This window comes from Mauremys mutica, chromosome 9 (genome assembly GCF_020497125.1).
Source record: "Mauremys mutica isolate MM-2020 ecotype Southern chromosome 9, ASM2049712v1, whole genome shotgun sequence".
In the NCBI taxonomy this organism is placed as follows: Eukaryota; Metazoa; Chordata; order Testudines; family Geoemydidae; genus Mauremys; species Mauremys mutica.
The window spans coordinates 5211256-5233377 of NC_059080.1; the positions used below are offsets into that span (position 1 = coordinate 5211256).

The window sequence follows — 22122 nt, forward strand, 5'->3', positions numbered from 1 at the left end:
TCAGATGATTAATTGGAACTGAAGTGTCAGCTAAGGATTTAAGCAGGCTTTGAGAAAGCAATTCTTTAAAGAAATCATTATCCCGTATCTCTTACAAAGGCATAAGAACAGGACTGCACTTACACTTTTTGTAGCAGCCATTTGCAAAAGATACTCAGTTAATCTCTTCATGCTGTAAAAAGCAAGTAACTGTAGATGTAATTACTTAATGCAGCCTTTAGGAAAGGGAATACATATGCTATTTGCAGTCATTGTTATAAAGCTAGCACAGGAACATGTAGAATAATTAACATGAACAAAAAACAGGACTTGAATGGCCTAATACTGTTATGTACACAACATAATACTTACATGAGTGTAGATAAACTTAAATATGTAATTCAAATGAAAACATTTTAAAAAGCATGACAAATGTTAAACTGCACTATAACAAACACATTTAGGTACTCAACATTTTCGCAGTATATTAGTGCATACATACTTGTGTATATTGTAAAATTTTAGGATGTTCCAGTAATATTAAAATGTATGAATGATTGTACAATACTGTATTTTGAAGCTACTAATATTTTCATATTAGAAATAATCCAAAACAGTTTCTTAACCCAGTGTTGGATCAAAGAGATAACTGACCAATTTAGCTTTTCTTAAATATCCTATTAGTATCACCAACTGTACAGAGATGTTACAGGAAAATAACACAGATGGGATTTGGTTTTAATATGCATGGAATGCATAATTTTTATTTTAAATTTGCAAACTGCCACTTCAGAAACATGCAAAAATATTTGTCAGTGGCCAGCTGGTAAATTTCCAATGGCACACAGGGACTGTACATTGCACTAATATGAAAATAAAAGGACCTGCAGACAGATTAGTGGAGATTTTGTAAAAGGAGAACAGGTGATATTTAACAAGGAAAGCTTGTCAAACAGTCCGCTAAACAAATGGAAAAGGAACAGCAGCAAGGAAGGCTCCCTGAAAGTTTTCAAGGTGCAAATTTAGAAGTTTAGTATCCCTTCCCTGCTGGTCTTTTTTGCAAGCTTGAAGACAGGTAAAAGGTTGACAAGCAGCTTTTCAAAACAAGGCCTTCGGTACTTGATAAAACACTGGATTACTGAAGTGCAATCAGGCTATTTCCAGGACTCTAGTGTTCACAGTTCTGTCCAAAGAGCAAAGAAGAGGTGGTTAATGTTCTCATGCTGTGCGATATGTACTGCATACAAGACGCCAAGTACATCTACGTATGTAAATATATGTACATACCTGCTACATCGCACTACCTCAAAACGTATGTAGCTGAACAAGGCCCAAAGCCCAGCCCAGAGACTATGGTTTCTCTAATGAAATATACTCGTCTTGTGTTTAACTGCATTTGTTATTAGCAGGCTCAAAATACTGTCATTCCATTTAGACTAACTTACTGCATTTTGAAAGAACCTGGGGTGAACATTTCAAACCTCACTGGGGGTTTATGGAAGGAGGTGTGAAAGCACCCACACCTGAAGTCTTCCAATTACCCACAGAAGCAATATAGCACTGGCACTGTGTAGCTAGCTACTGTATCTGAGCTCCAATCTGGAAGGACCATAGCAGGAGCAAGCCCTTCGTTCCATTTCCATGGCCCAGTCACAATCTTTGGCCTCTCACCTAAGTGGTAACAAGGGTGCACACTGCAATGGCATATACAGGTCGCATCTTAGGCGCATTTTACATGCACGATTTCAGCTTTGCGGGTTGGCAAAAACAGGAGAACAAAAAAAACAAGAGAAAAATAATTTAAATACTGTTTCTGTAGTGCGGGCGATTCCGCCCGCCATTACTCTCAATGTAATTTTGACTATACGTGATTTTCGCTTTACGCGCTGACTGCAGAACGCAACCCCGGCGTGAGATAAGACAGACCTGTATGTGACAAGTACATCACACACACACACACACACACACACACGGACATGTCTTCTCTGGGAACTGGACAGAGCAGACAGCTATCAGGAGTTTGGAAACGTTAAATGCTCTAATTTTTGTGTCATGTCTGAAGAGATGACTCGGGTAGTGTAATCATCCCATTTCCACTACACAGCTTTTCATTTAGAACACCTGTCCACATGAGTCCTTGTCATGTGGGTGGCGTTCTCTTGTTATGAGCATGTTTTTGAACTGGCGTGTTGGAGATCCTAACTTCCAATGTTTTTAAAAAAAAAAAAGTTCAGTCCAATCCCAGCTAGTTTCACTCAAGTCTCTGACTCACCACCCTAATGATCAGTCCTGGACATGGATAACTACAAATGATCTGTGATAAGACAAGACAACAACTTTTGGAGGATTCCCACTATTAGACTGGTGATTCTCTCCCCCTCACACTTCACGCTCAGGCCTGTCAGCTTGATGTCTGTAGACTCTGGTTTTTGTAAACCTGTTTGTGCAATTAAGATTTTGTTTCAATAACCTCAGAAGTTTTGCTCGGGACGAAACACTGGTTTTGATATACTGTTCTCTGCATTACAGATCTCTAACCAACAACTTCTAAAAATGAATGCATTCTGTACTGAGTTTACCAGGAAGAAATCACAGTTCCAGTCCAGCAAAGCACAACACAGTTAACACTTCCTCCCTACTGCTTATTGTCTAGTGTTTAGAGGGGAGGACTGGGAGTCAGGACTCTTCGGTTCTTTTCCCACCTCTATCACTAATTCACAGTGTGACCATGGGCAAGTCTCAACTTCTGTCCACTCATCTGTAAAATCAGCACAAAGTCTACCTCAGAGACGTACGAGACTATTCTTAAATGAAATGCATCAAGTGCACAATATTAATTAAATAATCATTTGCTCTAGAAACAAACATGTTATTCGTTTTATCCCCATATTAATGGAACATCTTTCATTCAGCACTAGCACCAAGAGTATGCCTACTGTCATGTCTAGTCAAGCTCACACAGCTTCAAGCTTGCACAGTCAACTTGTGGAACTCCTTACCTGAGGAGGTTGTGAAGGCTGGGACTATAACAGTGTTTAAAAGAGAACTAGATAAATTAATGGAGGTTAAGTCCATTAATGGCTATTAGCCAGGATGGGTAAGGAATGGTGTCCCTAGCCTCTGTTTGTCAGAGGGTGGAGATGGATGGCAGGAGAGAGATCACTTGATCATTACCTGTTAGGTTGACTCCCTCTGGGGCACCTGGCATTGGCCACTGTGGGTAGACAGGATACTGGGCTAGATGGACCTTTGGACTGACCCAGTACGGCCGTTCTTATGTTCTCCCACAACATGAAGAATTATTATTATTATTTTACAATAAAAAAACAGGTGTCAAGTGGATGATTGTTCTGCCACAAGTGCCGAGCAGCTAAAAGCCCTACAACCTTAAAAGAGGTAATTTTAAGACTCAGAACAGCTCAGCCCCAGCAAAGTGCAAGAATATACTTAAGTGCAAGGGCTTAAGTCAGAGACGTCTAGCTCATGAAGGGTTTTAATAGTAACCAGCAACATTTCAAAAATTATCTTTTTTTTTTTTTTTTAAAGAAAAGATCACTGTAACCTTTTAAGAGATTTAAGAACAAAAACAAAACAATAGAAAAGCTGTAGTCCTAGGGAGAGGTGCAGAGGCTTCATAGTGATTGAGCTGTACTTTTAGAAGAGCATTCAGCGGGTGTGTTAACTAGCTGTAGTAGTTAAGTCCCTTCAAAAGTCATCAACTAGTTACTCCTCTGACAAAAGGAAAACAATAAGCACAACAGTAAGAGCCTGTTGCTGGTTTAGAGAATGAGAGATTCTCAAAAAAAGGGCACAAATATACAGTAAATATTGAACAAAGCTACCTTAATTTAGTGGGAGCAGGAGGTAGAAGGGAAATCAGCATACATTACCTGACGCAGTCTCTATAGGTTTGGTCAAGGAATTCACTGTGCCATCGTCCTCAAATGCCAATTTTGGACTAGAGGGAACTGTAGCAGCATCATTCAAGTTTTCATTACAGTTAGCAGCAGTGATGCTGTCTGAACTCAGTTTGGTTGACTTGGAATGTACTCCAAGATCAATAATTTCTTCAAAAGTCCATGCATTAGACTTTCCATTGAGATTCTGTATAAGTCCAATCGTACGATCAGCTTCATTAACGTGCAATATTTCTGAATTCTGGATAACCATTTCTTTTGCTGAAGGACTGGAGAAAGAACAAACACATTTGTTAAGAGTGCTGGACACCTGACCCTTATTTACCAATAGAAAAGGAGGTCAGCCAATTAGAAATCCCCATATTCTCCCCAACGAATACTTTTTGGGATAAGTTGCCCTACCTGCCATGCGATTGTTACAGAAGTCAGATCAGAAGGAACAACTGCATCAACATCCATTCAGTCACTTCTGCACCAATAACCATCAAATAAGAGCACAACTCCACAGAATTGGTATAAAAAAGTCACCGGATCTATGTCCCTGCTGTAATAGTCTGTTTCTGCTTTGTTTTCAGATTCATTTTTGATAAAAAACACATGCATTTACTGAGTCACAGACTACTCTGTAAAAAAGTGTTACATTCAAACCATCAGTTTCAACTCATTTTTGAAGAATTCATGAAACATTAACACTTTATATTCAGGTTTCAGAGTAGCAGCCATGTTAGTCTGTATCCACAAACAGAACAGGAGTACTTGTGGCACTAGAGACTAACAAATTTATTTCAGCATAAGCTTTCGTGGGCTGAGCTGTAGCCCACGAAAGCTTATACTGAAATAAATTTGTTAGTCTCTAAGGTGCCACAAGTACTCCTGTTCTTTTTACTTTATATTCAGTCACTAGACACACGTGGCAAGAACAAAAATTTAATATCAGAGAATTTTCACAGTGCAAATTCTAACGCATCATTAGGATTTGGACAAGCAAGCAGAATTCTCTCTCTAAAAAAAGATTAAAATAAGAAATGTATTGGTAAAAACCTCACTTGGTGGGAATTTTAGTATTAGTTTTTAATATTGTTTTAGCTGAATTGAAGGTGTCTTAGAGAATCCTGTAGATACTCTCCCTTCTCTCTATTCCAGGGGTAGGCAACCAGGGGTGCTGAAGGCGGCATGCAAGCTGATTTTCAGTGGCACTCACAGTGCCTGCGTCTGGCCACCAGTCCGAGGGGCTCTGCATTTTAATTTAATTTTAAATTAAGCTTCTTAAACATTTTAAAAGCCTTATTTACTTTATATATAACAATAGTTTAGTTCTATATTATAGACTTATAGAAAGAGACCTTCTAAAAATGTTAAATTGTATTACTGGCATGCAAAATCTTAAATTAGAGTGACTAAATGAAGATTCGGCACACCACTTCTGAAAGGGTGCCGATCTCTGCTCTATTCTTGTTTGGGGATTTAGTAACAGACTGTCATCCAACCTCAGGGAAAACCCTTTAGGTTGTTGCTTTGTTTACCAGTAAGTTAGGCATGTTTCTGTTTGTTTGGCAACATCTCAGTCCACTTACCACCACCACTGTTATTGACATGGCACTATCAAAAACAAGCAACTTATGCATTAAATAGCAAACTGACAGTCTGATCATGCAATGCACTTGAGGCAGTGGGCACTGCTTCATAATGGAAAGTTTTAAACTGATATTTTTCTTTATCAAGATACTGATGCTTTAGTAAGTTCTGAAGCAAACAAAATCTCTGGATTTAGTTTCTGTACATCAAATTAACTGATCAGCTGTGGGCCCGTTCAATTTCACACCAGATTTACACTGAGTATATCTCCACTGACTTCATTGGTGTTACTCCAGACTCACATTAGATTGAGAAGAATCACAATCAGCTCCAAAATACAACAATGTATAATTATACAAGAGGGAATAATTTATATTTTATTTTATAATTTAATTTTACGTTTTAAATATTTAAAGTGGCATATATCATTTTTTAAATACTAACTTGAAGTTTTGCCTAGAGTAAATCAGGTGTTTCCTGACAACTACAACAAAACTGGACAGTCTCAAATTAAATTTTTGGCAACCTATGATCAGTACTAACCACAAACTATATGAAGTGTATTTAAGGATTTATTATGTAAATTACAATCGGATGCAACCTTTACATTAGGACACCATCACACAGGCTCACCTGTAATCCTTTAGCTGCATAACATGCAAAGACCCCTCATTCTTCTTCTTCTGATAAATGTCTTGCTCATCTCCATTCATAAGTACTTCATCCGCCTCCATTTTTGACATATCTTGCATTGAAGATTCTGTAGAAGTCAAACCACATGCAAACTCAGAACTATATTTTCTCTGCACCTTGATTTCTTGAGACAGATCAACACCATTTATCTTTTCTGAAAGAGAGAGAGCTGCAATATATTAGAGTTGCTATTCCAAATTAACAACACACAAATAAATGCCTAACTGGTCTCTCTCCTACCTGGAATGTTCTGAACATACAGTCTCATAAAAACGAACATCTCTAATGGGAAATTGGCTATAATGATATGGAATAATACATGTATTTTTAAAGTGCCAAAACAAATCTAAAACATTATTGTATAGTCATTTTCAAATCATACATTTTTAGTTAACAATTTTGCCTGTCTTCCACACAATGGAATAAATAATTTATTCTCATTTTTATGCACACCACTTCCATGGCAATTGTGGAAGTGGTGTACTCAAATCATCATACATCAGCATGAAAATTAACTTACAGTAAATATTGCCAACTGCTGAAAATGGAGTAGGGCCTTTCAGAGGATGAGTGAAGAAACAAAATCCTTCGTTTATTAGGGAGTTCAGATCCCATTAAGACAACGACTACCCCGCTTTAAAGTATAAGCGATTTTATCCACTTGGACCTCATTTACCAAACACTGTTTACCTGGTTGATACGTTTTTTCAAGGCCCAACTCTTCCTCCTCTTCAGCATCCTCTTCCTCGTCAGCCTCATTAGCAGACTTCTCTTCATTCTGTAACAGAAATCTGTATTACTGCTAACTTCAACTGTTGTAAGTAACACCACCACCACACAATGTTTATTGTGAACCGCCCACATATCATCACACAGGCCATGATTCAATACATTTTAAAAGATGTACATCCAGCTTACATGCTGCAGAGACCCCTCAGGAGTATCTAAGAATTGCCCCGAGTATACTGAGAGTTACTATCAGTCATTGCACAGGATCCTTGTGCTATGGCTAGAAGCCATTTCATTTCAGTTGAACAGAAAGATGTATGTTATTTTTCTGAAAGTGAAGCATTTAATGGAAAGGTTCTGAAAGCAAAACATGAGAACTCCTTGAATCTATATAATGTCACATATAAACAAGTACCTTGGCTTCATTCTGATCTGACTTCCGAGTTCTTTTCATTATTTCTTCAATTCTCTGTTAAAGCAAAAAAAAGTGAATTCGTCACAACATGGAAAAAGGCTGAACTTTGATCATTTGGCTTCTTTTATCAACTTTTGTATTTAAAGGATTTAAAAATTCCTTACTCTATTTACCATTTTAAATTGTCATTTTTTAGAATAGAAACCAAAATATACATTTAAAAACACAATTTGATTTATTCAAATAAATGTGACTGTTCCCAGTTCTGATAGTTTGTTTAACTTTATTCACCAAATTGCTTTAACATTAGAGTCTCAACACACTTTAGGCTCACTTAAAGGCTTGAAAGCAAGAACTATGCACCTTTTTCCTTTCAAGTCTCTCCTGCATATTTTGCTGCATAATTCTCTCTCGCTCCTGCCGTTGTCTTTCAGCTTCTTCTTGGGCTTTTGCTTCAGCTTCCTCTCTCTAAAATTAAGGCAGAGAATATGGAATCCAATACATAAAACAATGTTAAGGTGTCAAGAGAGCTATTTTATCATTAGTTATTTTGTAGATGAAATAAATGATTCATACCACCACTTAAGCATCTGGTGTGCAGTACATGTAAATACATATTATCCTAATCCTGAAAATCTGAATTACAGATTTGCCACCTGATTCTGAAATTCACAAAAAAAAATATTTAGTTAAATGATTATCCACGTTTTTTAGATGGCCCCAGAGCTATCTGAATAGTTAGTTTAACCTGCACTACAGAATGAAGGTCCATTTAAGGAAGATACTTTAGAAACCATGAGGAAAGCAGTTAAATTGCAAATATAGCAAAATTAATTAAAAACCTTTGCAGTCAGATATTTGTATTTAAGATAGTTGGCACTGAATATCTTAGTGCTCCTATTATAACGGAATCTGTTTTTCACTATGATTGCAAGCCTTCATGGGGAGATAAGAGGATTCTTAACATTAGCTTATTTTTATAACAATTGTTCAGACCAGTAAAGTATGATAGAGACTGAGAATGAAAAATTTATACAACAGTTAGAGACAATACATACCATAGATACAAATGGCTGTTAGAAATTCATCATACATTGAACAAGGTCCATATAGCCTGAAAAATGTAATTTCTTTCATTCATTAGGAAGGATACCTTTTCCAGGTTATACAGACATTAATTATCCATGAAAGGCTGTATTTAGGGGTTGTTAGTATTTTCATTCATAGTATTTGGGGGCCATGGATCAGCATTCATGTCACAATATGCACTAGCACCTGGCCCAGGCAAGCTAATGACCCAACCAGTGGACCAAATTCGGGGATGAATCCTGGTCACGAGCCACCTGAGGCACATTGCACATACGCTAAGAAGTATTTTAAAATCTGCTGTATCAGTCTTTTAGCTACTAACATTACCTTGTATAGAGAAGTTAGCTCGCACATGGTGCCCCAGACTCCTCTCTGATCTTTTAAAACAGGAAGCTCTGTAAGTGGCCCCAATAAGATTATGAAGAAGCTCTATTATACTTTGGCTTTTACAGAGTTCCTTGCATCTTACCTACCAAGCAGCTTTCAGCCACCAGTGCACTGAACATGACTAAAATGGTTATGAAATATTTGCTTCTTTCCCAGACTCAAAAGCCACCAATTTAGGAAGATTTCAATAGTTTTATCTATGGTATCCCATGTCCCTTTATGACTGGGCATTTTCCAACATGAACTGATTCAGGATCTAAAAAGAATTACTTAACAAACAGAGTCAAGTTCTACATCTAGCAAGTAAGCCTGTTAAACCTACTTGTTTTTCCTGCTCCTCCTGTTCTTTGCGAACTCTCTCTTCAGCTTGTCTTTGCTGCTCTTCATCATCAAGCCTTTTTTCTTCCTCCAGTCTGCGGAGCTCCTCCTCTCTTTGTGCTTTATCTGCAATCATTTTCTTTACCATTTCTTCTTCTCTGCTCCTAGTATTTCCAAGAAATGGATTACAGACTGGATATTATCTATTTGAAGTGTGAAAGTTTAAAACTTGTGAAAGATGCCAAAGGGTAGGTCTACACTGCAGCTGGGAGCATGCCGTACATAGCAGCGTGGACATTGCCACAAGGCTAGTAACACGGGCTTGGACCCAGGGGATCAGGCGGGCTTGCTCTTGGGCAGCTAGCAGAGCCACAGCATCCACACTGCTTTGAGTGGTGCTAGAGCAGGTCTGTCTACCTGGGTTGGGAGGCATGCTCCCAGCTGCAGTGTACACATACCCAAACTCACAGTCAGCTATAGAAGATTCCACTTATTGCCAACAACCAAGGGGTTGCCAGCAAAAAAGTTGCCATTAATTGGCAGTTACCAATAAGCTGAAGGCAGGTTTGTGGGGCTGAAGCTAAGGAAGGAAATACTGGGATGTGTCTTGCCAACTTGGTTGTGAGCAGAGCAGCAGCCAGGAAGAGGTTGCAGCCCAAAAGCCAGGGCTTTACATGGGGAAGGGAAGCTGTGGGCAGGGCAGCAGCAGGAAGAGGTACATGAAGCTCCATGGACCCCCCCCAGCACCCCTGCTCCCCATGGAAAGCCCTGGCATCCAGGCTGCAGCCATCCCCATTGCCCTGCCACAGCCCCCCTCCCAGCAAACAGAACTGGGACTCCAGCAGAGGTTACCCTGTTGGGTGGAGATGCAGAAGCCACTGCCTCTTATCTCCTGTGTGGTCCAGGGTTGCACATAGGTTTATGGGGCTGTAGCCAAGGAATGAAGTGCTGGGATGGGGTGAGGTCCAGCTGCAGGGAAGGCATGTCCCAGTACTTCCTTGCTGGCAGCCAGGGTCTTTCTTCCAAAAAAAGTTTTCAATAAGTGGCATGCTGTGGCCAATATCTGAATCTCGTTAACATTAAAGTCAACAGGACAGGATTGATTCCCGGCAAAATGTTGCTATTAAGTGGCATCCACTGTGTCTAGCCATAGAAGAGATAAACATTAAGCAGCAAACTGTAAAAGTTTACAAACAGTGCCATCCCACCAGTGTCTCTTTCAACTGTGAGCTGGAGGAACAGAAAGGCTCTGCGTACAGAAAGGTAATTCATCCTTCCTGGAGAGTTAATTCTTTGGACACTACCGATAACAGATAATAGTCCTGCCTCAGTACAGAGAGCTGGACTACATGACCTATCGAGGTCCCTTCCAGTCCTACATTTCTATGATACTGCTCAGAAGGGTGCCAGCTGTTCTGGTGATATGGACACTTGTCCACTGAGAACTGGACTAAGAGAAATGCATTGCATGTAGGCTACCTGCCAACCATCATGCGGCATCTCAGTCATTATCAACCTGGGATGAATTTAAACCGGGAACCTAGAAGTCAACATGTCTCCCAAGTTTGCCAAAGAAGAGTTTAAGAGGAATACAGTAGAACCTAAGAGTTACAAACTGACCAGTCAACCACACCCCTCATTTGGAACTGGAAGAACACAATCAAGTAGCAGAGACAAAAGAAGCAAATACTGTACAGCACAGTACTGTGTTAAAGGTAAACTTCACAAAAAAAAATAAAGGGAAGTTTAAGAAGATTTGACAAGTTAGGGAAACCGTTTGTGTGCTTGTTTAATTTAAAATAAGATGGTTAAAAGCAGCATTTTTCTTCTGCATAGTAAAGTTTCAAAGCTGTATTAAGTCATCGTTCAGCTGTAAACTTTTGAAAGAACCACCATAAACTAAATGTAACTGGAGTAAGAAGCATCTCTTATATTTTTAGTAGTAGAATCACTGGAGACTTGAAAGAAAGAGAAGCAGTCTGCCTAGAAAGTGACATCCCATTTCACACAGATTTCTGGCATTCACAAGGATATGTACTTCCAGCAAACTCTGCCGTATGTACCTGCCTCTCAGCAGATTCTCGCATGTGTAGTTAAAATACATGCCGATCAGATTTGCATCACAGAAAACATTGTTTTCCGGTATTTACAAGTTACCTTTCCTCCTCTTCTCTCTGAATTCTTTCCTGGTCTTCACGCTCTCTTTGCTCCCGTGCCAGACGTCGTTTCTCTGCTAAGATTTTAGCGGCTTCTTCGGCTGTTGTGGTTCCCGGAATATTTTTGCTACTAGATTCTGTAATTTGGAAGAAGATGCTGTTATATAGTACCATCCACTTCAAAACATGCCTTCACCACTGTGATATGAGAGGTGAGTAACACTGCTTTGTTCAACTGCCCTACCATCAGTAACATAAGTACTCAACCAGTCAATCAAAGCACTCTGTATTCAACACAGAGAGACTGGATGAAAATCTTAAACAGTTGAAAGAAAGCAATAGGAGCCCAGTACCTTATTTACATTGCAGACATACTACATTAACTCATTCCACCAATACACCTTTGGCTGTTTTCAGATAATGTAATGACTGAAAGTGCATTGTGGTATTCCAATAATTTGAAGACCACTCAGTTTAAATGCAAACAAGAACAAACTTTATTCCAGGGGTCTGACTGGCATCCCCTCTAGGTTTCTCTTCCTCGTGACCCCCACTGCGGTGTCTTCTCCTCTGCCTCCTGGTTCCACTTCCTGGTTTCTTAAAGGAACTACACCTCATAAGCAACCATTTCCAAATACTACATGCATCTCTGCTACAAATAATGCTGTAATAATCATAACAATGAAAAGAATATTTCCCAAAACTAAAATAACTGCGTAACCTTCAAAGACTATTCTATTAGTGCTTTTTAAAAAATCTAGAGAAATATTATTGTATGAGCAATAAGCTTGTTAGCCTTCCTTATAATAAACAGGACAAACATATTCTGGACCAAAAGAGGAAGTATCCATTTTAAAAATCCATTTTCCAATATTTACCAGTATTTTAAAAATATTAACAACTATGCCTTTGTTTTATCAGTTAAATTCAACTAGAGGACAACACACTTAGATCTTAAATCATGTCCACACAGTGACATTGCTACATTCTCATTTTACATGGAGATAAGAACATCTCTAATCACACTTTTTATACAATATCCACACACACACACACACACACACACACACACACACACACACACACACTCATTGCCCTGGTGTCTGAGTACAAGAAACACGTTCATAAAAATATTCTGAAAAGCTACTTGACTAATTTATACTGTAAACAACCCTCTTGTTTTTAGGAAGTATCCCCATCTTCTTGAAGTTTAACTGGTTTTAATGTAACTGATGTCTGATCTTTAGAACATTTAGGGCCTGATTTTCAGTTGCTGTAAATCAGCATAGTTCCACTGAAGGCAATATGCCTATGCCAATTAATGCTAGCTGAGATTCTTCCCTTAATTTATTTTAACATCCTTACAGGGGGGCAGATAACTGCAGGTGTAACACTGATAAATCCTTCAAGTCCAAATGATTAATACACAGGAAAATTCTTCAAATGTTACAAAAATTAGACTTATTTCAATAAGCAGCAAAATCAATGTACTGACAAAAGTATTTCGCTTCTAGCCTGAAAAAAACCACATTACTTAAATATAATGGGCCAATTTATGTGAAATTCAGCCACTTTTTATAAGTTTAAGACAGTACAGTGGGAAAGATTTTTCATGAGCTGGGTATGGAGTGTGAATGTGAAGTCATTGTCTACAAACTGTAGCGTGAAAGCATCAACGGCACTTATACAGCTGTAGAGTCAATACAAAGTTTGTGCACAAAAATTGTGCTTGCAAAACTGAGGGAGCGTAAGTGTGTACACAGGATTCCAATTTCCTAGCCGGCATTGCTGGAGAGTTTTTTTCTATGTATTTAAGAACTATACAATCTCCAGAGCTTCTCCAGGGCTTTTACCATCTTTGATTTAAGAAATGCAATCATACCGTACAAGCAAGAATAAAACTATCATCGTCAAACCTAGAAACAAGGCAGTCCAAAAAAAACCGAAATACCCAACCTCTCCAAGCAACACCAAACCACACAGACCGTCCCTCTGCACATACCTACCTCCCAAATTGCACAGGAGAGCAGTCAGGACAGGTGCAAAGACTGCTTCTGGTACCAATCATCTACCTTCTCAAATAAAAGCTTTGTATGCATAGCAGGAAGATTGACTCCATTAAAAATAATACTATGGGAAAGTATTTTCCTTCAAACATTCTTAAGCTATTTGTTGTATGAAAAATTGGGAAAGAAAAAACTTAAGATGATAATACACAGAGCACAGCATGTTAAGAGTTAGCTTTCTAAACCTCACCGAGAAGCTATTGCTTGCATCAGGCATTGACGTTTTTGAAATGGACCTGGAGAGGCAAACCTACAGATGTAGGGGTTTGTTCACTTCTGGTCATGAAGTCTGGCTGCTGTGGGCTAATGTATAGGACACTGGACTGGGAGTCAAGACACCTGGGTGCTAATCGCAGCTCTATCACTAGCATGCTGTCTGACATCAGGCAAGTCATTTCAACTCTGTGCCTGTTCCCCTGCCACGCTTGATCTGCCTCATCTGTAGAAATCAGAAGCTGTCTGGGGAAGGTACTGTCTCTTACTACAAGTCTGTACAGCACCTAGCACAATTGCCACAAACACTTCGGTGCCGACGCTCCGGAGACCGGGATCGGGATCGCCTCCGGGAGTGCGACCGGTACCGCGATGAGGAGCGGTACCGGGACTGCGACCGGCGCCGAGACGGAGAGCGGTACCGGGATGGTGACCGGTGCCAGGACCTGGATTGGCGTGAAGGTGACCGTCTCCGAGATCGGGAGCGGGACCTGGATCGCCTTCTATCCCGTCTGTCAGGGGAAGGAGGCCGTATCATGGCCGGCTTGCCCACTGACTGCACAGCCCGCACCGGCGGTGCCGGGGGCCGGAGGCTTGGTGCCTCTGTTAGCTCTATGAGCTCCCTCGCCGTCGAGAACGTCTCGGGCATGGACGGGAGAGGCAGCTCGACCACGGTTTGCACCGGGGAGCACGGAGGTACCGGACTCAACGGCCCTGTTGGCGCCGGAGTCGACGGTACCGCGCACGGTCCGTGCGCTGTCGAGGTCGGTACCGAAGGGGCTGACACTGGCTGCTGGACAGGTGGTCTTGATGCAGCAGTCTTCGCAGACCTTGGCTGCGGCTTCCGTTTCCCGGATGGTGAGAGGGAACGGTGCCGGCTGCTTTTTAAGAGTCTCGGTACTGGACCGGTCGGGGACCGCTGGAGTGCTCCGTGCCGAGGACGACGGCGGAGCTGATGGTGTCGGCACCGCAGGGGTAAGCGCCGATTCCATTAGGAGCTGCCTTAAGCTAATGTCCCGCTCCTTTTTCATTCTAGGCTTGAACGATCTGCAAATAGGGCACTTATCTGGTCGATGGGCCTCACCAAGACAACGCAGGCAGGAGTCGTGAGGGTCCCCAATCGGCATGTGCCGCTGGCAAGCCGCACAGGGCTTAAACCTCGGTGTCTTGGGCATACGCCCGCACTGGACGGGAAAAGAGGGGCTAAGCCCCCCTAATTCCCCTTAATCTACCTAATAACTTACTTAACTAACTATTTTAACAACTATATACACTAACTACAAAACTAGAACCAAGGTGAGCTAGGGATGTGGAGGACAAACGAGCACTCCACTGTTCCAACTGGCCGTCACGGGCGGGAAGAAGGAACTGAGGAGCGGACGGGCCGGCTGGGGTATATATCTACCGCTATAGCGGCGCCACTCCAGGGGGCGCCCAGCCGGCCCGCCGGTGTTGCTAGGGTAAAAGTCTTCCGAAGAGCCGTGCACGCACGGCGCGCACACCTAACTGGAATGCATAGGAGCAATCACTCGAAGAAGAATTAGTTGTTACAGAATGGGCCCCGCAACATGAACATATGCATTAGCAATGTTCTCTCATTGTAGCTTTGTGTGCTGTTTTCCTACAGTGATATTCCTGACGATTGTCTCATTCCTTTGCTGTACTTTTTAAAACAAGCTGCTCAGGATTTAAAATTAACCCAACAGGACTGCTGTTTGGTTGTTGGTGTTTGGTGTCACTTGCTGTCAGCTTGTGGATTATAAGAAGCGCTCCTTGAAAGGAAGCGGAAATTGTGACACTTCCAGCCCCATTATGTGTGTAGGATTCCTTCAATCAACTCCTTCTCTGAGGATTCACTGTCAGCACTACTTGACCTGTGTGGGTTAAGGGGTGGAAAGAGTGTGTTAAGTAAGCCCGTGGAACTGTTGTCTTGTGAAGAGTCGGTGGTGGTTTACCCTCCTCCCTAGGTCTAGTGAAGCTAGTTTCCTGTATGATGGATTGAAGAATGTTCCACATTACAGCTATCTAAGGAGGAGCCTGCAATCTCCTCACTGGAATGTGGTTTTTTACCTAGCCACTAAGATAATGTGTACCTGTGTTAAAACAGTATGATGTGTGGCATTAGACCAGGGATCGGCCATCTCTCGGAAATGGTGTGCCAAGTCTTCATTTATTCACTCTAATTTAAGGTTTCATGTGCCAGTAATACATTTTAACCTTTTCAGAAGGTCTCTTTCTATAAGTCTATAATATAGAACTAAATTATTGTTGTATGTAAAGTAAATAAGGTTTTAAAAATGTTTAAGAAGCTTCATTTAAATTAAAATGCAGAGCCCCCCGGACCAGTGGCCAGGACCCGGGCAGTGTGAGTGCCACTGAAAAGCAGCTTGCATGCTGCCTTGGGCATGCGTGCCATAGGTTGCCTACCCCTGCATTAGACAGAAGGGTATCACCCATACCTCAATGTGGGCTATTTGTTTTATCCTTATGCCCTCCGACTCCTCAACAACCCAGACATATAATTATTATATTCAAGTTTATTATCCATCATAGCACACAATGAGCATTTCTTATGTTTTTAAGTTGAAACAAGCCTTTTAACTCAGGAAGAGAAGCTGTGTACGACTGCTCCAAGTCACTGAAAAATAAGATGTGTTTTATTGCATAATAGCATATTTTAACTACCCACCAATGTAGACACAAAAGGAAACAAATTATTTCCTTTTATTTCTAAATTATTTCCTTTTATTTCCAAATTATTTTCCAAGACGAGGAGTGTTGATAGGCAATCAAGTCCACCATAGGTGGAAAGTGACATGAAGATCCAAGTGTGACGAACTGGGAGATACCTGCATTATTATGACTATTATGTGTTTCCCTATTCAGTTTTGGACAGCTGTCTTCTTTAACTCCAAAGCTTAAGCCCAACTGGAGCTGGGGGTTGGCTGAGGCAGGAAACAAAACAAGGACTAAGACAACCCCACAGGTACACACTTTCAGGCCAAGTTAAGCATTCAGTGGGGGCTTTTACTGGGAGATGCCACTTCCAGATGCCAGCAAAGCTAACAGGACTTGTTTTGCCAAGGCGATCATAAAGATCAAAAGTTTAAAAAAGGTTCCCCTGGCAGAAAGGGAGAGAGAAAATGATCAGCAGGCCATGGGGCTGACACAGACTGGGAGAGAGATAGGAGCTGTGGGGTAGGCAGTCTCACCTTAAGCAGGGCCTAAGCATCTGAGCCAGGAGCAGCTAAAAGGCTAGATATGGTCCATTTGGTGATGTCTCCTTTTGTGTTATTTTTACTGCATGTCTCTGAATGCTCTGTTGTACAGTTATGTTAAACAATACTGTTTGAGAAACTTGTGTGGTCCCTGTGTAACTGCTAGTCACAGTTGCTGGAGAGAAAAGTCAATACCAAGGTCTAAACCTCAGCTGGACCTGCTGAAGTAGTCACAACTGGTAACTAGGGGGCTTTAACCCAGGTCCTAGTCTAAAAGTGGGTGAACTACAGAACTCTACCCCAGCAGAGATAAAGGCTTGAGGTCTGACATCTGTGAGAGATGCACTCAGTGAGACCCCCAAGAAGGGACAATAGTGCAGCTAGTACAGACACCATGACACCAAGTACACTTAAAGCTACCTTGAAATTAAGGTTGAGCCCAGGACTTGATAGCAACTCAGGAGCCACGAGACGACTCAGTGGTGAAAGCCAGTGTCTTTGGGCGGAAGCCTCAGGAGGTGGTTGGGGTATGTTATTGTGCCAAAGCAGTAAGGTAGCCTGGCTAGATGGCCACTCACTGCCCTCAGTTCTTGCCCTCTGATTTCAACTCCACACACATGATTTTGAAAATGTGAAGCAACTTTTCCAGAACAGAGGGATCTGCCTCCATCTTCACAGGTAGGGCATGTAAGGGGACTATCTGGCCAGGAGTGGATACCCCATACTCACAAGTAAGAGATAAACCAACACCTCTGTGTTGGTCAACTTCCATACTATCTCCCTGACTTATAAACTCCACAAAGAGTTAGGTAGAGAACTACTCCCAGCCTCTTACTGTCAATGACTGCAAAGAAAGTGATAATCTGGTTAGCAGCAGAGCAAGATGGAAGGAGATGAGCTGGGTAAATACAGTTCTAGAAGTTAGGATAGAAAGAGAGAGAAGAGGCACCCAAGTAATGAGCAGAAGTGGCAACATGAGATACAGGGTTGAGTTCCAAACGCAGTTTAGAAGAGGCAGCAGAGAAGGCAGGTCAAAGTCCTGGCAATGAGAAGGTAAAGCTTCAGAAGATGAGAGGCCCAGAGGTAGATGAGGATGTAACAGGTGGGTTTGTGAAGGACAAGGATGATTCTGTAAAGGAAAACATGCATGACTGAAGCCAAAGAGTAACTGGCAGATACCTGTGAACAGGACAGACAGCAGGGATCAAATATCAGTGATGTGGATTACTGATCTATTTCTCATGCTCTTAGACAGGTCTAAGATACACATTTATTACAATCAGGAGCAAGGGACCCTGTTGAAAGATTGATATACAACTCCATATGACACCACGACAACGACACCTAGCTATCTTTCCACAAGAACGTGTGTGCGCAAAGCACAGTACAACATATGGGATCCCAAAGAATTTCTTGCCATATTTCACACCCAGTTTAAAGTGTTAACACAGGGAAATTTTCAGACATTCCATCAAACTTACACACATCCAAGAACACACACAAGTATCTTTTCATGCAGTGACATGCATCAGGCATATGATCCCACTTACCCATGGTATTTGAAGGATTTTCACCCTCAGTATCGCCACCAGTTGCCTGTTCAAACTCCTTTTTCTGTTAAGTTTCCCCTATGACCTTCTCCACAGAGAAGTGCATGTGATACCTCATCAGAAGTCTTTCCCAGATTCTTTTCTGGAGATTGTAGAGGGTGTTTTTCCTGGTTGGAGGGGTAGAGGATGTGCTCATTTGGCACAATGAATGAGGTCAGGAGATTTATTTCCAACCTGGGAGAAGTATGTCTGCTTTATTCTCCTCTGTGTGGCAGTGTTGCTCATTGTCTCCTGATGCTGTGGCGATTGCACATACATTGGAATCAAAATTTAGGCAGATCTCTAACCATTTGGAAGCTAGGTCTCATGTATGCTACGATGAATGAGCAGTTGATTTTTCCTCCAGGCTAAGGCATATGCATGCAACTTTTAAAGTGATAGCTGGCTCAATTTCACAGGTATCTGGTTTACAGAACAAGGTTTCAAAGTGCGTGCTTTAATTTGTATGCTTTGCCTGCTATTTGAAATCACTTTGCATGTGTGTCTTGAATTTGAGAACCTAATACAGTATTTCTAATGTACAAAGTGGAACAGGATTTAGTTTAGAAGTTACACTGTAGACAAGATTAAAAGTCAATACCTTTAGCTCTCTAGTCAAACGAACTGACTACTATATATGGTATAACCCAGCAATTTATAAAGCTACTGTATAATTAACAATTTGCAAATAACATCTTTTAACCTGAAGCATCCCAAAATCCCCTACAAATTGATTTACAAACTACAGTATAAAGGGATTGTTTCACTCATCCCTGAAATGCTGTCAATTCTTGGGTAGAATAACCACTATTCAGTTGTATTCAGTGAAACTACAAGAACTGAATATTAACACTTTTCACTTCTATAGTGCCTTCCCTCCAAGAAGTTCTAAATATTTTACAAATACTAATGAATCTCCATTTTACACATGTAAAAGTCAAGGCACAGAGACATTCCAGATAGAAAGGCATGAAGCAAGATCACACAAGAATTTGGTGGAAAGATCAGAAATAGAACCAGATATTCTGACTCCAAGTGCTCTTATTCAACCATAGAGATATCCCTTCCTCACTCTGAAGGATAATGTAAGAAACCAGAGATGCAGGAGAAATTTAGGAAGGAGCTGGAACTTGGCTAGGACTTTTTCAGGAATTACCAAGTCATCTTTAGTGTCTACAAGCAGTCAGGAACACAATTTGTGTCCATTCCAAAAGATGTAAGTTTCTTCTAGATTGTAAATATGCAAAAAAATTTAAAGCAAAGATCTCTCTATCTAACGCTATTTATAGGTAATTACCATCATTAAACTTTGAACTGTAGTGGACCACCATCAAGATAAATGGAATAGACAAGTGGATCACTTAAAGGTTCCTACCTTCTTTGGTCTTTGCAGCAATTGCAACAGTTTCCCTCTCAGAGGTTGGAGAAGTGCCATGTTCTTGTCCTGCTCCTTCTTCGTACTTGTCCTTTGGTTTGCACTCCATTTCAGGTTTCTTTTTGGTAATATTCATAACACTTGGAGTGAGAGGCAGGCGTTGAATAGGTGCTGGTTTGGAGACTGTAGTAGGGGATGATGGCCTTTGTTTCAATAGACTAGGTGAAGGTGGACGGGCCTTTTGATTTTGTCTGCAGAGAAAGGAACACTTATTAAGGCTTCACTGAAGGCCTGAAGTATGTAACTGATTTTATACACATAGCAACAATATGCACCTTCTGCATTCATACTGGACAGTATCAGGACACCAAACCTTTGGCACAGGAAGTAGTGCCCATTTTGTTCTGAACATGGTTTAGGATGAACACAGATTTAAACATACCTAGCTGTAGAGGGAGATGAAGGACGTTTTGCCAAGTTAGCAGGGGACGGAGATCTTCTACGAGCTGACACAGATGGCGATGGAGGGCGCCTCCCAGCAGGACTTGGGGACTGCTTTTCTGTCGCCAATTTCTGATCAGATACACAAACAGCGGTAATGTACACCTTCTAAAATGCACAGTCTAGATCCAAGCTGATTTAGGTTTGGCTTTAAACACCCTGAAATTCTGGGGTGTTTGAAATTTTGGTTTGGAGACACCCTAAAATAAAGCTCTCTTTTTTAAGAAAAGAAGTGACTCTTTAGTATACCTGTTCTTCCATTTGGAATTATTTTTACTAACTTGCATAATTAGTAACCAAAGATTATTAAAACTTTAAAAAGAAACACCAACTTGCTCTTATTACAATAGTATTTTGTGACATTATCCAACAATGTTTCATCTACAATGCAAAATAAAGAAATTTAACTAACATTTAAGCGTTCTGATGCAATAAATAGTGCAGCTGACTAGGACTGCAAATGGTTATAACATGCCTCTAACCTGACCGGTCCAAAAAAAGAAAAAACAAGCCTTTTGTAAAAGGAACTTTTCAACAGACCTGTGTGGATTCTGGAGAGCTGGTGTCAGATGAAGATACAGTGGTCTTCAATCTGTCGATGCTACGGCTGCGCACAGGCACTTTAGGAGTTTGGATTGGAGAACTGATGGAACTGGCTGAAGCTGAACGAGGACAGAGGTGAGATTCTATAAAGTTAGGAATTCGACAAGACAAAACAGAGAACCAAGTGCACAGCATCAGAACAGGAAAAAAGGATAGAGAGAGAGAAAGAGAAAGAAAGATTGTGTGTGTTAGAACCCATACAGAGAAAACACCACTGGAAGTGCACATTGCAACAGGTCATGGACACAAGACACCATCACCACAAGATTAGGAGTTCAGAAGCCACAGCACCAAGAATGAAACCATTCCGAAAGCAGCAGTCAAGTGTAGATAAAAAAATAAAGTGCTTTTCCAAACAATGTCTACATTAAACTTTCAATACCTAAATGTAGTTTCCAATTTAGTCAAACTGTAGCTTGTCATGATTATTTCTAGACTAACAGAACTCTGATGGCCAAACTCCTGCACAGGGCAAAGAAGCGTATCTCACAAATGCTTCACAATGTGTAGATAATGCCGTGCTTGTTATAAAATGTTTTGTTTCGTCCAACCCACATGGAATGATTTTTCATAAAACATTGTGTGACAAACTGCAGTTACTATATCAAGTATTTTAACCTTGTTTTGTGCACTTCCTTATTATATCAGCTGCCATATAACAGTATTGCCTATTTTTACTTTTTCCCCATTAACAAAACAAGATTAAAGTATGTGAAGAAACTAGAGGTGTAAAGGGTTAACAGTCAATTATAATTACTTTACCATCTCCAAAACTGTCAGCCTCTTCACATATATTAAGATGTGATGAGAAAATATGATCACTGTATGGATCCTTCACTAAACACAGTAGTTTATATATAATATACAAGAAGTGTATATAGTAATGTAAATTGAGATATTTGCAAATAGATTAAAACTAGCATATCTAAGATTTTAAAATATCTAGGGATACAAAAATCTAATGACAGATGCTAGCTCTTAATCACTGTACTCTTATGGATAAAACATTTTATTTTAATATCTACAGCATTCTTGTAGAGAACTGCACTCTTATGACTAATAATTTGAACTAGAATAGAGCAAGGAGATTATTACTGAAATTAAGTGTTAATGCTATTGAAAGTACCATAAGCTTGCTGATTGTTAAAGCAAAAGTCCTGAACCTTTGAATAACAGAGTCAGAGCCACATCCTGCCTATCAGTACAAAATAAGAGATTTCCCTCATATGAAGTGAAGTAAAACATTTTGTGGAAAAATAAAATGCACACAAATAGCTGTGCAAACACATGAACATAAAT

General features: G+C 40.6%; 1 protein-coding gene across 8 annotated transcripts in view; it reads right to left on the bottom strand.

The window, feature by feature from the left end:
- Positions 1-248: 248 nt before the first annotated feature.
- MAP7D3 (MAP7 domain containing 3) overlaps positions 249-22122 on the bottom strand; it is a 58445-nt gene continuing 36571 nt past the window's right edge. For 5 of the 8 annotated variants that reach the window (XM_045030857.1, XM_045030858.1, XM_045030856.1 and 2 more), the window contains exons 11-21: positions 20761-20906; positions 20162-20292; positions 19720-19970; positions 11260-11395; positions 9107-9266; positions 7672-7776; positions 7309-7362; positions 6855-6942; positions 6105-6318; positions 3870-4165; positions 249-1162 (exon numbers count right to left, since the gene is read on the bottom strand). In XM_045030857.1, the coding sequence (XP_044886792.1) occupies positions 1155-1162; positions 3870-4165; positions 6105-6318; positions 6855-6942; positions 7309-7362; positions 7672-7776; positions 9107-9266; positions 11260-11395; positions 19720-19970; positions 20162-20292; positions 20761-20906 (1589 nt within the window). In that variant the 3' untranslated portion in view covers positions 249-1154. The remainder of the gene's footprint in view (positions 1163-3869; positions 4166-6104; positions 6319-6854; positions 6943-7308; positions 7363-7671; positions 7777-9106; positions 9267-11259; positions 11396-19719; positions 19971-20161; positions 20293-20760; positions 20907-22122) is intronic. The other 3 variants (XM_045030862.1, XM_045030859.1, XM_045030860.1) reach the window with 2 other exon arrangements.